The sequence below is a fragment of the Bubalus kerabau genome, chromosome 18, assembly GCF_029407905.1.
Source record: "Bubalus kerabau isolate K-KA32 ecotype Philippines breed swamp buffalo chromosome 18, PCC_UOA_SB_1v2, whole genome shotgun sequence".
NCBI classification, from domain to species: Eukaryota; Metazoa; Chordata; class Mammalia; order Artiodactyla; family Bovidae; genus Bubalus; species Bubalus kerabau.
In genome coordinates this window covers 27133528-27146080 of record NC_073641.1, presented here as the reverse complement: position 1 = coordinate 27146080, position 12553 = coordinate 27133528, and the positions used below count along the sequence as shown (strand labels likewise).

Sequence of the window (12553 nt, the reverse complement as noted above, 5' to 3'; positions counted from 1 at the left end):
GGTCTATACTCTGCAATTGTTTGATATAGCTCTTACGACTCATTCTACAGGTTTCCTCCCTCTATTCCTTTTTCGGTTCCTGCCATCTATTTAATAAACTAACTCATATGTCAAGTTGAGTTTCCAATAGTTTGGATTCTAATCACTGCATTAAATCACCATGTGTGATTTAACATACTTTGTTCCTGTATTTTCTGCAAATCGTTAGTTAGATCCAGAGGTTTGATCAGACTCTGGTTCAATTTCTGGAGGTTAGACTACGTCACAGGTGGTTTTAAGGACTTAATGCCTGGTTGTCTCTCTCTTTGTGATGCTAGCAGACACTGATGATCCCTGGCCACATCCATTATTTCACTAGGGGAAGAACCTTAAAGTAGAAACCACACATTGTAATTCATCCATTACTTGACTTTACTGAATTTTGCTATTTTACCTAAAAATCTGGGATGACTGGAATGCAAAGAGAAAGGATTCTGTTTTATCTCTTTTTTGTGAGTCTACCTGGTTACCCAGGGTATCTTATGGTTCTCTGAGAGGCACACCTATCATGGGGCTTGGGGTTGGTGAGAGAAGAATGGTATGGACTTTAGGTGTTCAGTGAGATAAAACTGGTGTTGGTACAGACTTTGGAAAAGTGCTCTAAATCCAAAATATGTTAACTCCTGCTAAAGGAACAACTTTGTCCAAGTACCATCTTGGAATAAGTAGTGGCTTTAAAAAGGTCTCTTCAGGTCTCTAATCTTCAATGAGAAGCAAACAAACATTCTGAAATCCAGTTGACACTTACTGCTTCTGACTAGGTAGGTATCCAGTGGGTTATATAGCTTATGTGTGACTCCTTCTGTCTGGGCATGTGAATTGTGGTTTGTTTGTTTTTACAGATGCTCTTACTGTTGCTGTTCAGTCGCTAAGTTGTGTCCGACTCTTTGTGACCCCATGAACTGCAGCATGCCAGGCTTCCCTAGCCTTCATTGTCTCCTGGAGTTTGCTCAAACTCACGTCCATTGAGTTGGTGATGCCATCCAACCATCTCATCCTCAGTTGCCCTCATCTCCTGCCCTCAATCTTTCCCAGCATCAAGGTCTTTTCCAATGAGTCAGCTCTTCGCATCAGGTGGCCAAAGTATTGGAGCTTTAGCTTAAAAGCAGTCCATCCAATGAATATTCAGGGTTGATTTCCTTTAGGATTGACTGGTTTGATCTTCTTGCAGTCCAAGGGACTCTCAAGAGTCTTCTCTAGCACCACAATTTGAAGGCATTAATTCTTCAGCACTCAACCTTCTTTATGGTCCAACTCTCATGTCCACACATGACTACTGGAAAAACCACAGCTCTGGCTATACGGACCTTTGTTGGTAAAGAGATCTCTACTTTTTAATATGTTGTCTAGGTTTGTCATAGCTTTCCTTCCAAGGAGCAAGCATCTTTTAATTTCATGGCTTCAGTCACCATCCTCAGTGATTTGATTTTGAAATCCAAGAAAATAAAATCTGTCATTGCTTCCACTTTTTCCCCTTCTATTTGCCATGAAGTGATAGGACCAGACGCCATAATCTTTTACTGTTAGGCAGACCAGAACACAAGAGACTGCTACCGTAGAAGAATTATGTTCTTGGAGATTCATCATTTCAAATATAGATCATTTATCAGATCACCAGACAGAAACATGAGACCACACTGTTCTAGAGAAAAAGGTAAAGCTCTGTGAATATAGAGAAGATGAAAAAAAAACAAAAAAAAACAAAAAAAAAACAAAACCAGTAGGTGATTGACAGAGTTTGGTTTTGCACTTTGGAGGCAATTTGTGTGCTGGACACATGCTCCATTGTTATAGCGGAAAAACAGAAGAGGGCTGCTAGTTTTACAGAGTTCTATTTAGAAAGACACTAAAGAGAGGGAAAGCCTTTTTGACGTATGTGTGTTATATTTCTAGTTTTATTAATGGTCTCAAAGGAAACTATAAAGCATTAAAAGACAATTTGACATTAGTAGGGCTGAAAACCAGAAATTAGGACCAAGAAAAAATATTTTAAAATCTAGAGATTCGAATTACAATTGTACTATAGAAAAGCCCTCCAAATAGAAAAACATTCTCTAGAGTCACAGAAATAACCCAACTTAACCAAATGCCACAGGAATGAAAGTTCTACAAAGACAGGCACCAAGACTGCGCTGTTCAGTGCTGTATCTAACACAACACCAAGGGCACAATAGGTGTTCAGCAACAACATACCAAATGCACAAAGAAAATAAAAGCCTAAAATTATCAAAACCAAAAGTTTCAACTGTGAGATAAAACCTGTAAAAAAATATCATGGTAAGTTGGCTCTTGACAAACTGTCATCTGAAAAATCCTGTTGAAGTAGCTTAATAAAAGTGTTGGGTTGAAACACCCCATGACTAGAAAGTTGTAAAACAACTGGAGAAGGTCCAGAGCCAAGCCTGACTTGCTCCAGATGATAGAGAGTGACAGCCAGACTTATTGTTTGCATTCCTGTCTCTGCCTTTTGGTGAGCAGTTTCCGCTCCAACCAAATCGTCTCATTTTTAATTTACTCTATTTATATGTCTAATGATTTAATATCACACCATACCAGTCTGGCCTTCAGGTGCCCTTGACACACATTTTTCTGACTGACCTTTCCATATACTATACATAAACCAGCCAGAAATCATGTATCTCCTTAGGAGTATCTCAGGTGAGGATCATGGTTTTACTTCTTTCTCTAGAAACAGCCTTTTTCAAAGGCTCCGTCTGAAGGAGGCCCCCACCCCCGGCCACCCCATGTCTTCTGTAAGCTGTCCAGACATGGAGGCATCAGATCAGGTCTTCTAGTCATTCCTCTGCTTGCAAAGCAATCATTTACAGACGTTTGGTGTTTGGTCTGACGTCTTTTTGATGCCGAAGCTCCAGCCTTTGTCTCCGTGAGTCACTTGTCAGTAAAGCCTGTGGCACTCTAGGCTGGATTTCACACCTTCTGGAAGGGTTGCTTGTGATGTAAGTCATCGTAGGCTTTTTTGAAATGACCACCTCCCCCACCTCTCTATATGCCACGAGGAAACGGGAATGAGGGAGATCTGGGAATCTGATGCTTATTCAAGGCTTGTTTTCATTTGTCAGTATGTATCTTGTCCCTATGTGTTTGGAGCCAGGTTTTCCTCTCTGGGTACAATACTGTCAACTCACCTCCATGGTTGTAACGTTGCTGCTAAAAAAGAACCTGGATGAATGATCTCTGCAGAGTGTTTTGAGAACATCAGAATAAGAGGGAGAGGTTTTTGAACAATAAAGGAAGAAGGGAAAAGAAGAACTCATCATTCTTTGGTAGTTTGCAGATCACTTTTTCCCCCCAGAGGATCATTTCTTTAAAGTGCCACTTGACGGCTATGCCCAAGTCCGTCACAGTTGTAGAGATGTGCACTGGAGCAGTACGGGGTCAGGAGTCAGACTGGGTCATAAACCAGGCTTGTCCCAGCAAGGCATGAAATTGAGAAGTCCTTTTCCTTATTCTCCAAACTGGCACCAGTGACCTCACAAAGTATATATGGTAAGTGAAGCTGCTTTAAACCACAAAGCCTGAAACTATTTCCTTCTGAAAATTCAAACTATTTCCTTCTGATTATTCAAATTGCATATCCCATGGAAACTCTCTGCAATTTGAGGACTTGAGCAGAGGATAAAAATGTTGGGGTGAGCTAAGTCTAAGAACATCGTTGGTGGCCTTTCTAATGCAGGACCTAATGATCAGAGCCATCCTCATGGAGCAGAGACAGGAATGTACAGAAAATGTGACAGAAGAATCATGCACTTTTTACTTCACCCTCTTTTGTAAGGAAAGAAGGATGTATATTAGAGATTCTTCTTGGTGCCTTTTAAATCTTTTGCACTGGTTTTCACAGACCACCACTTCATGAAGAGCTTGTCACACACAGATGAATGCCCCGGATGGGAAGTCAGAAGTTCCAGCTCTTAGGAAACAGTAGGTGGAAGTAGAGTTTTTCATTCAAAGAATATGGGAAAAGGGGAGGGGAAATTGATATCCCATCTAAGGCTTCTGGGTCTCACAGGGATCCTTTTCATGTTCCTAAATCAGTCCAAGGGGGGTGGGGCAGGGTGCCAAAATGGGCTCATCAGTCACTCTGTGCATCCAAGCTGGAAAACATTTAACCCTGAGATGCAAATCATTTAATCATGCTGACTCAGTGGGGACCAAAAGTTGTGAACCCTTGGGATCCAGGAATTCCCAACATGATGTGATAATGCATTTCACAGCATGAACTTCAGATCTCTAGGACCCAGGCTGGGAAAAAGATGGCAGGGAATCTACATTCTCCTAAAGTTTTATCCTTCCCTCCAAATGCATTGAAAAGGAGGGATCCCCAAGGGGAACTCCCACTTCCCGCCCCCTCCACATATCTTTTTCTTTCTGTTTGCACCATTAGGTCAGGAGGTTAATGAAAATGCACTCTAAAATTATAAAGAGGATAAAGCCAGGCATGAATATTAGATTTCCACTGGAGTCTGAATATTCCATCTGCACATTTTTAAGAAAACCCTATTTGCTGAAAATCTTACAGCTTTGTCCACATTTTGCTTGGATATGTCTGAAGTGTTTAGGAATTTGGTAAATGCTAATTGCCTACCTTGGAAACAAAACTAGGAAGGCTGGTTGGTTCCTAGCTTAGACATGAGGTGTTGCAAGCTTTCTGTGTAGTTGAATAATTTGTCAGGATAATGTTGGGACCAAACAAGAGTTGGGGATTGTACTTTTCATTTTCTATCATGTATTTTTCCCCTCCCCTTTTTCTTTAGCTTTTTCGTCCATCTATCTTTTAATTTTTCTTTTTCTTTTACAGAATACTCTTATCCTTAAGGATGGACCTGTAAATACACAGCATTTCCTCTTGAGTCACTTAAAAATATTTACTTACTTCTTTGGGGCATCAATCCACATTAAAGGACAAAATTCATTGCACCAAACAGCTACTCTTAGAAAGTTGCTTTTACAGCAAATATTATAAAATGATGCTTTGATTGAAGGATGACATCTGACATTAACGTCCCGATTGCGCTCACTCATTCTGAAGGAATGGCTCCAATGAAAGTAAATTGCTGCTGAAGACAAACCAACTGGAAAAGACCCTTGTGCTTTTTTTTTTTCCTTTCTTTTTTTGTCTCTTAAGGTTTTCACAATGGCTTCAAAGGCAATGTGAATTAATCATTTGTTTTGACCCAAGAGCGGCAGAACTTATTTTGAAGACTTAAACAGGCAACACAAATGTAAACAGAAATCTGGGACTCCCAAATGCTAAAGTTGGAAGGAGTCAGTCTGAAAACATCAATTCTACTCAGCGTTTATTTTCACTTGAAGAGAGTGGAAATCATATAAATCACGGACAAAACGAGTTCTTCTTGCCTGGCAATTGTCCACATGAATCTGTTAACCTTTAAGTATAGATACAGAATTTTTTAATAGAAAGACAGGGCAATATGGCAGTTAGTTAGCAACTGATAGTGTAAACTACAGGAGATACAAAGTTCTGTCATATAAATTAATTGCCATTACAAAAAGGCAACTGCTTGAGCTAAGAAGGTACAAAAACTGGTAACTTCCATAAATATAACAAGAAGCTAAGTGAAGAAATACATAACAGACTGTTTTTCCTATATAATATTCAAATATGCAAACTAAGACACCTGTGGCACTTTACATGAAGTGGGAATATGACAGACCACGCACACCACCCTCCCACCCACCCATGTCCGTCCAGGCCCCCTCCCCTCCCCCCAAGTGGATTTCCCAAACACAGCAAATTCTAGGGTTACAAGGACAGGATGCTGCATGGAAGCAGCAAGACGGCGAGCTCTGAACTGCTAGACAAAGAAAGAGCCTTATTGACAGTTGTAAAGCATTAGGCGTCAGACAGAAACTTGTCAAAAACAGCTGTTGTTGGGTACTGATTGATAATGTTTTCATTCTGACGGCTGAGACACTGCAGACAGTCGTGGGTCTGAGAAGAAGCCCATCCCTGGCGCACACATGACACACACACAGACAACGGGAAGTCATTTAACAGATGGCTTAGGAGCACTCAGCTACGGGTCTTAAAAAGACAACATTCTACATTTAATGAACTTGCAGAGAAAGCAATGCCTAATAATCATTTATTTTTCATAGAAGATGAGCACAACAGGACAAAATAAAAGCAGGAATTGTGCAAGTGGTCATTGGAATACAAGTTTTGTGCTGCTCATGGGTTACATTTTAAAAATATTCCAGGATGCTGCAGACCAAATCTGAATATGAATCTTTTTTGACCCGTTTCATTAAAAAAAAAAAAAAAGGAAAGCTTAAAAGAAGTGTTCGATGTTTCAAAGGTAATGATTTCCTTAAAATTTACCCACAAGATCAAACCACAAAAACTGTATCTGAATGACATATATCTTCTGGAGAATTACAAGGTATTACATCACCTTGTAACAGAATGCGCGTCTGTGGTATTTGGGAATCAGTCAATGGAAAAAAAATTCCAAACATGTTTTTATTGCTCAGGTGAAAGGAGCAGTTTTCTCTCATTTGTTCACTTTGCAGTTTAAATGGTCAAAAATCTATAAAATGTGCCAAAGGGTATTTTATCCATTAACTTCAATATCCATAGATTATTCCTGATTTAGAAAAAGTCAAAGGTGCCAAAACTTGGTAAAACTGTACATTTATCTCTGTATAATTTTATCATTTAAACTAAATGCAAAAAACAAAACAAAACAAAAAAACAGTTCCAAAGACTAAATCTAAGCCTGAAAATTATTTATTTGCTGCAGCCCTAGCACACTTTTAAGGGCATACTGAAACCCCTGAAAATAGAGGTTTATAATAGAAATACTGATAGACCTTTAATTACTGGATGGAGACATTGACAGACTCCATTAAACTACATTAGCACTTACTGAATGACTACACAGATGATTCTGCCTTTATTATCTTTGTCAAATCCACGTCAGCTTAAGCCCTAGCCAGTATAAACTATACTTCATTTGGCTGTTTTTAAAAAGTTTTGTCTATTATTTTAAAAATTACTTTCTCTATTTAAATCAGACGTAAGATTTTTAGAAAAAGGTTTTCAGAAACATATTACACTGCAGCTTGACTTAATGTGGAGTAATTTTTCCATTAAAAAAATATTTGAGGACTTGATGAAATAGTAATCAGTGATGCATGCACTGTGCCTAAATTTCCTCTAACTCTTCTCAAAAATGGAAATAATGTCTTTGCTCTTAACAAAGAGTGGACTGAGGGAGAGGGTACTGAGGGAGACTTTAGATGTAATAAAAAAAAAAATTAGGCATCTTGTCTTTAAGTTCTTTGAAGTCAATTTTACTATGGCAAGGATATTCCTTTCTGATAAGGTGATTAACTGAAGTTTTTGGTGCTTGTTTTTTCCCATATGCTGTAAGGCCAGTATACAAAAAACTTAAAAATAAGATAAAACCACCAAGAGACTTTGAAAATAATACACATATTATGGGGAATGCCAGTCACACAACACTCCACCCCAAACCCAGGGTAAATGAGCCAAGGTTCTCAGTCTCCCTGAGTCCTCTATAAGGGATTGATTTCTATGAGCCACAAATTCCATCCATTTTAGCACAGAGAAGAGCCGCTTAGAACAACAGAAGGAAGAAGACATGAGGTGAAGATAATTAGTGGTAAACAGAGAATAAATTCTCTCTCAGTAGTGTGTACTTGACAGTAATGCCGATGATAAGTCACCTGATTTACAGAATATTCACTTTAGCAGAGAAATGAGAGTTTGAGATAATTGGAAGAAAACAGATACTGAAGCCATTACAGTCTTGATACCAAAATAAAATTAAAAGGAGAAACTAACATGATAGGTTCAAGGCCTTGTGGGAACCCATTTTCTTCACCAGATTTCACATTCTTACAGCTTCATGGTCTTTTTCTTCTAACAAATTTATCAGCTGAGAGAAGCTGTCTTTCAGTGCCTCCATGTCATCCAGTGAGCAGGGCTGCAGAATCCAGCGTTTTCCACGTGCAAGTGGTTCAAGTTCAAAATATTTTTTGACCTTAATTGGGGGGAGGGAGAGAAACAGATTATTAATTACATCAGAATCTTTCTCTTACTGAAATTTAGTGAGTTATGAAGTAGGGGCATTTTAAGAAGCTATGTGAACTTGATGTTCAGGACTTTCTAGAATCCCATCTGCAGCTCTGGTTATAACATGGGTTATACGTTGTGTTTTCTTTAGGGGTGAATGAACTGCTTGCGAGCTACCATTCCACCCATTCACTTAACAGCATGGGAGGTCTGATGAAGTCTGAGAAAGAATTATATGTACTACAGCACAGGTCAAAAATACACAGCAAAACACCAAAAAGTTGCAATTCAATCAAAGTAATTCTAGCAGAATGACTTTCATTATATGACCTTGCTAACTTACTAAACTGGTGACAGCCAATAATATGTACACTATCAATTACACAAGACAGTTATTTTGATTGAACATACACACAACAAAAAAATATAATTTAAATACGCCTTTGTCTCTCTCATTTAAATGTGTCTCTGGCATGTGTTTCTGAGACCTGGGAAAGTGGTTTTCTAGTTAAGAGATGGAAAGTGAGTGCATGTACATACATATATATACTTATATAAATATACATACATACATAAAGTCTCAGCTTTCTTTTCTTCCCAGTCATGAATTTTCAGGGAGAAAAAAATCAAGACTTTATAACTGTTTAGTGGGGTTTAGCATGTGCTATTGGAAAAACCTATTCTACTATGAACTGGTCACAAGTCACTCTTAGATACTGACTAAGCATACAGGATTACCGACTCTGGACAGCAAATAAATATCAAATAATCATGGTTTCCAGAAGTACTGATGATGTTTCTCTCAAAGGGTATGAAAAAGTACAAAGTCCATGAAGCTACATACACACACATGCACGCATGCACACTGTGTCACACAAGAACAGGATATTGTATTTTGGTAGCAGGGTTTACATTATATCAAACACAGTGAGTAGCAACAACAGAAGAAGTATTATTCAAAGACGTTCTTTGTCAACAAACTGAGTTAAATCCCATGTGCCATGGAGTTACCACTTGCCAAGGTGTTACCTTAATCAATACCTTGACCCAGAAAAAAAAGGTGTTGCAATCTTATGCCACTTCCAAATGTGGTTTCATTTTGACTTTATCATCACAAGTACCAGACTACTGTTAACAGCAGAGATACTCCATTCAAAGTGGTATTAATATGTGTGCACATTTTTTCTGTAAGAAGATATAAATAACACTAAGCTTTTACGGTACTTTAGGAATCCCAAATATGCTAACACTTTACATTTCAACTGTGTCCCAAAAGTCCTTCAAGGGATGTCTGCAAATTCATAATAAATACTCCTCCTAACAACCACAACAAAAAGCCCTTGAGAATGGAAGGACTCTCGTTAATTCTGATTCTGAAGAGTAATGGAAAGCTCATTTACAGATCAGAAAATGGGTCCATGACTTCAGAACAATTTTTGGCCAAGGTATTTTATAAATAAGAGGAATTCTCCCTTACGGAAAATGTAAGGTTCATTCTTTTAGTTTCTTTAGGGCAATAAAAATGACTTACTTCAATAAGAATCTGAAATTGCTTGTGCAAAGACCAGGACCAAGAACCCAGTTTGCCTCCTCAAGGGAGGGAGGGGCTGCTGGTCAGTGGACCACGGGAGCGGTGGGCCAGCATGGGGCGAGCAGAGCTGGCAGGAGCGACAGGTGGGGGACATGTTCAAATCGACAGCTAGAAGGAGGAGCTGGCTGCTCTAAGAGTTTAAAATCAGAGGCTAGTCTCTTTGATTATGCCACAAAGAGGGCTTCAGGTTGTGTCACAGAGGGAAGTTGTGCTTATGATGCAATATGCTATTTGATCAACAATGCCTCCTGTCAAGAGTGGACAGTTTGTCGGATGCAAATCTGGTACAGGAAGGAAGCTGTACTCTTGTCACATTGTATAACTTCAAATCTAAAAGAATTGCATTTTAAACATTGCTAACAACTGGCAAGAGGACTAGTGGCAAGAAATCCAGTAATATTAAAGGCTAACACAGTATGCGCATATTACTAACACTACTTCCTCCAAATGGTTCATTTAAAAATTCACAGAATTCATCCTAGTAGCGTATTAACAAGTAACTTAAAAACAATGTCAGGAATAGATGTAGATAATTACAAAATATTATAACTTGTGATATTTGACAGTATGGATCAGATACAAAAGCACAATAAGGATTTTAGCTACTAGGCAACTGAAAATATAGTCTATGATGCAGGCACACTTGGAAAATAATAAAGATGTCCAAAGGTAGTTATGTTTCAGAAGTTGTTCCTGCTGAATATTAACTATGAGAAGGAAATGGAAGCTTTGATTACAGGGTGGTCACCAGATGAAGGAGCCTACTGGTGTTAAGCCGACAACTATGGCGGGTAACCTGAGATTTTCAGATCTGTAACCTAAGTGGGTATCTAATTCTCCCATATTCACTTTCAGTTCAGTTCAGTTCAGTCGCTCAGTCGTGTCCAACTCTTTGCGACCCCATGAACTGCAGCACGCCAGGCCTCCCTGTCCATCATCAACCCCTGGAGTTTATTCAGACTTGTGTCCATTGAGTTGCTGATGCCACCCAACCATCTCATCATCTGTTATCCCCTTCTCATCCTGCCTTCAATCTTTCCCAGGATCAGGGTCTTTTCAAATGAGTCAGTCCGTCGCATCAGGTGGTCCAAGTATTGGAGTTATAGCTTCAGCATCAGTCCTTCTAATGAATATTCAAGACTGATCTCCTTTAGGATGGACTGGTTGGATCTCCTTGCAGTCCAAAGGACTCTCGAGTCTTCTCCAACACCACAGTTCAAAAGCATCAATTATTCAGATCTGTAACCTAACTGGGTATGTAATTCTCCAATATTCACTTTACTGGTATCCAAATGACTCCACACCACTCTACATTTATAATATTTAAAAAACAAGTTTGGCATTCCAATGATATTCAAGTACAGTACGTGACTGTGTTTGCTGTGGGAACATAGCTTTTCACTATTCAGAGTTTTATGTTCCTAAAAACAAAGAGTACAATACAAAAGAAGGGAAGATGAAGACAATGCTCTGTCTTGAACTTTTTCTTCAGGATAAAATTTTAATTTTGTTTTCCTATATTAATCTGAAGAGCATATTTTACCACCTCCCCCCAGTACTACAATAAAAATTACCTACTCACACACTCGACTTGTCCATAATCGCTTTTTCTGTCCTTCTACATGCCAGAGTATGATTTTAAAGAAAGGTGTTTAAGTTTGACCAACATAAATCATATGCTTACATATTAAAGGTTAAAAAAACCTGCCTACGATGCAGGGATCTGTTTTTTATGATGAACATCATTTTTTAAAGGTTATTTTCTTATCAAAATAAACATTTAAAAAATGACTCAAGAGAAATGAATCCAACTCTTTTTGACTACTTTATCAGCTGCTTAAATGTCATGGCTAACTGGAAACTGCTGGAATTAGGGGCTGGTGGCTGTTTCACATTGGCTTCTGGCGATGGCACTTGGGGTAATGACATCAGAATACAGCTGCCTGGCAACCTGTGGTCACTGAGCTATTTTCGGGATGGCCACAGAGAGTGGGCAGTTGTCAGTGGCCATGAATCCACCCTAGAGATAGGAAAACAAAGCCACCATAAGTTGCCAACCTATTTTAGCTATGTCATCAGGGCGCTTTCTTCCTTCATGAAACTGTGGGGTGACTTGCATTACTGCATTCCATTACCCACACATCGCATTTACTGTAAAGTCCTAATATAACAGGCACAAATCGGTACCCTCTCATTGCTGCTCATTGTAGCTGCTGTTAAACCTGTGACGCGTTGCACAGCATTGGGTGGGAGAGGTCTTTCAGGTGTCCCTGACTGGAGAAGTAACAAAATAATTCTTTCGTATGTAACGAACCTCTAATGAGGCTATAATGATATTCACTGTTTTCCCTATCTTGCCCTTCCTTCAAAAAACACGTTCAAAAATTTTATTTTTGGGACTTCCCTTGTGGTCAGTGGCTAAGACTCTGTACTCCCAATGCAAGGGGCCTGGGTTCAATTCCTGGTCAGAAACTAGATCCTACACACCGCAACTAAGAGCTGACATGGCACCACTAAGGATCCCATGTGCCACAGCAAAGACTCCATGTGCTGCACCTAAGACCTGGTACAGCCGAACAAATAAATATTTTTAAAAAATTTTATTTTTAATTCCTGCAAAGCTGTTGTGACCAAATTTCTGGAAGTCATGTAAATAGTTTCTGAAATGTAAAGATAGGTCTTTCCTTTTTAAAAACCTGCAAATCTTATTGATAATGATAAGCTGCTTGTTTTTCTTCTGTTTTTATTATTATACCATGTAAGCAGTGCATGGTCTGAGTTGGCTTCGTTTTCCTTTAAACACTTTTGAGGAGCAGGGTCTACACCCAAGGGGTTACTGTTCT

At 39.0% G+C, this 12553-nt stretch overlaps 1 protein-coding gene across 3 annotated transcripts in view; it reads right to left on the bottom strand.

Moving 5' to 3' along the window:
• Positions 1 to 6146: 6146 nt before the first annotated feature.
• Positions 6147 to 12553, bottom strand: part of ARL15 (ADP ribosylation factor like GTPase 15) — a 485411-nt gene continuing 479004 nt past the window's right edge. For all 3 annotated transcript variants that reach the window (XM_055555358.1, XM_055555357.1, XM_055555356.1), the window contains one exon: positions 6147 to 8087. In XM_055555358.1, the coding sequence (XP_055411333.1) occupies positions 7935 to 8087 (153 nt within the window). In that variant the 3' untranslated portion in view covers positions 6147 to 7934. The remainder of the gene's footprint in view (positions 8088 to 12553) is intronic.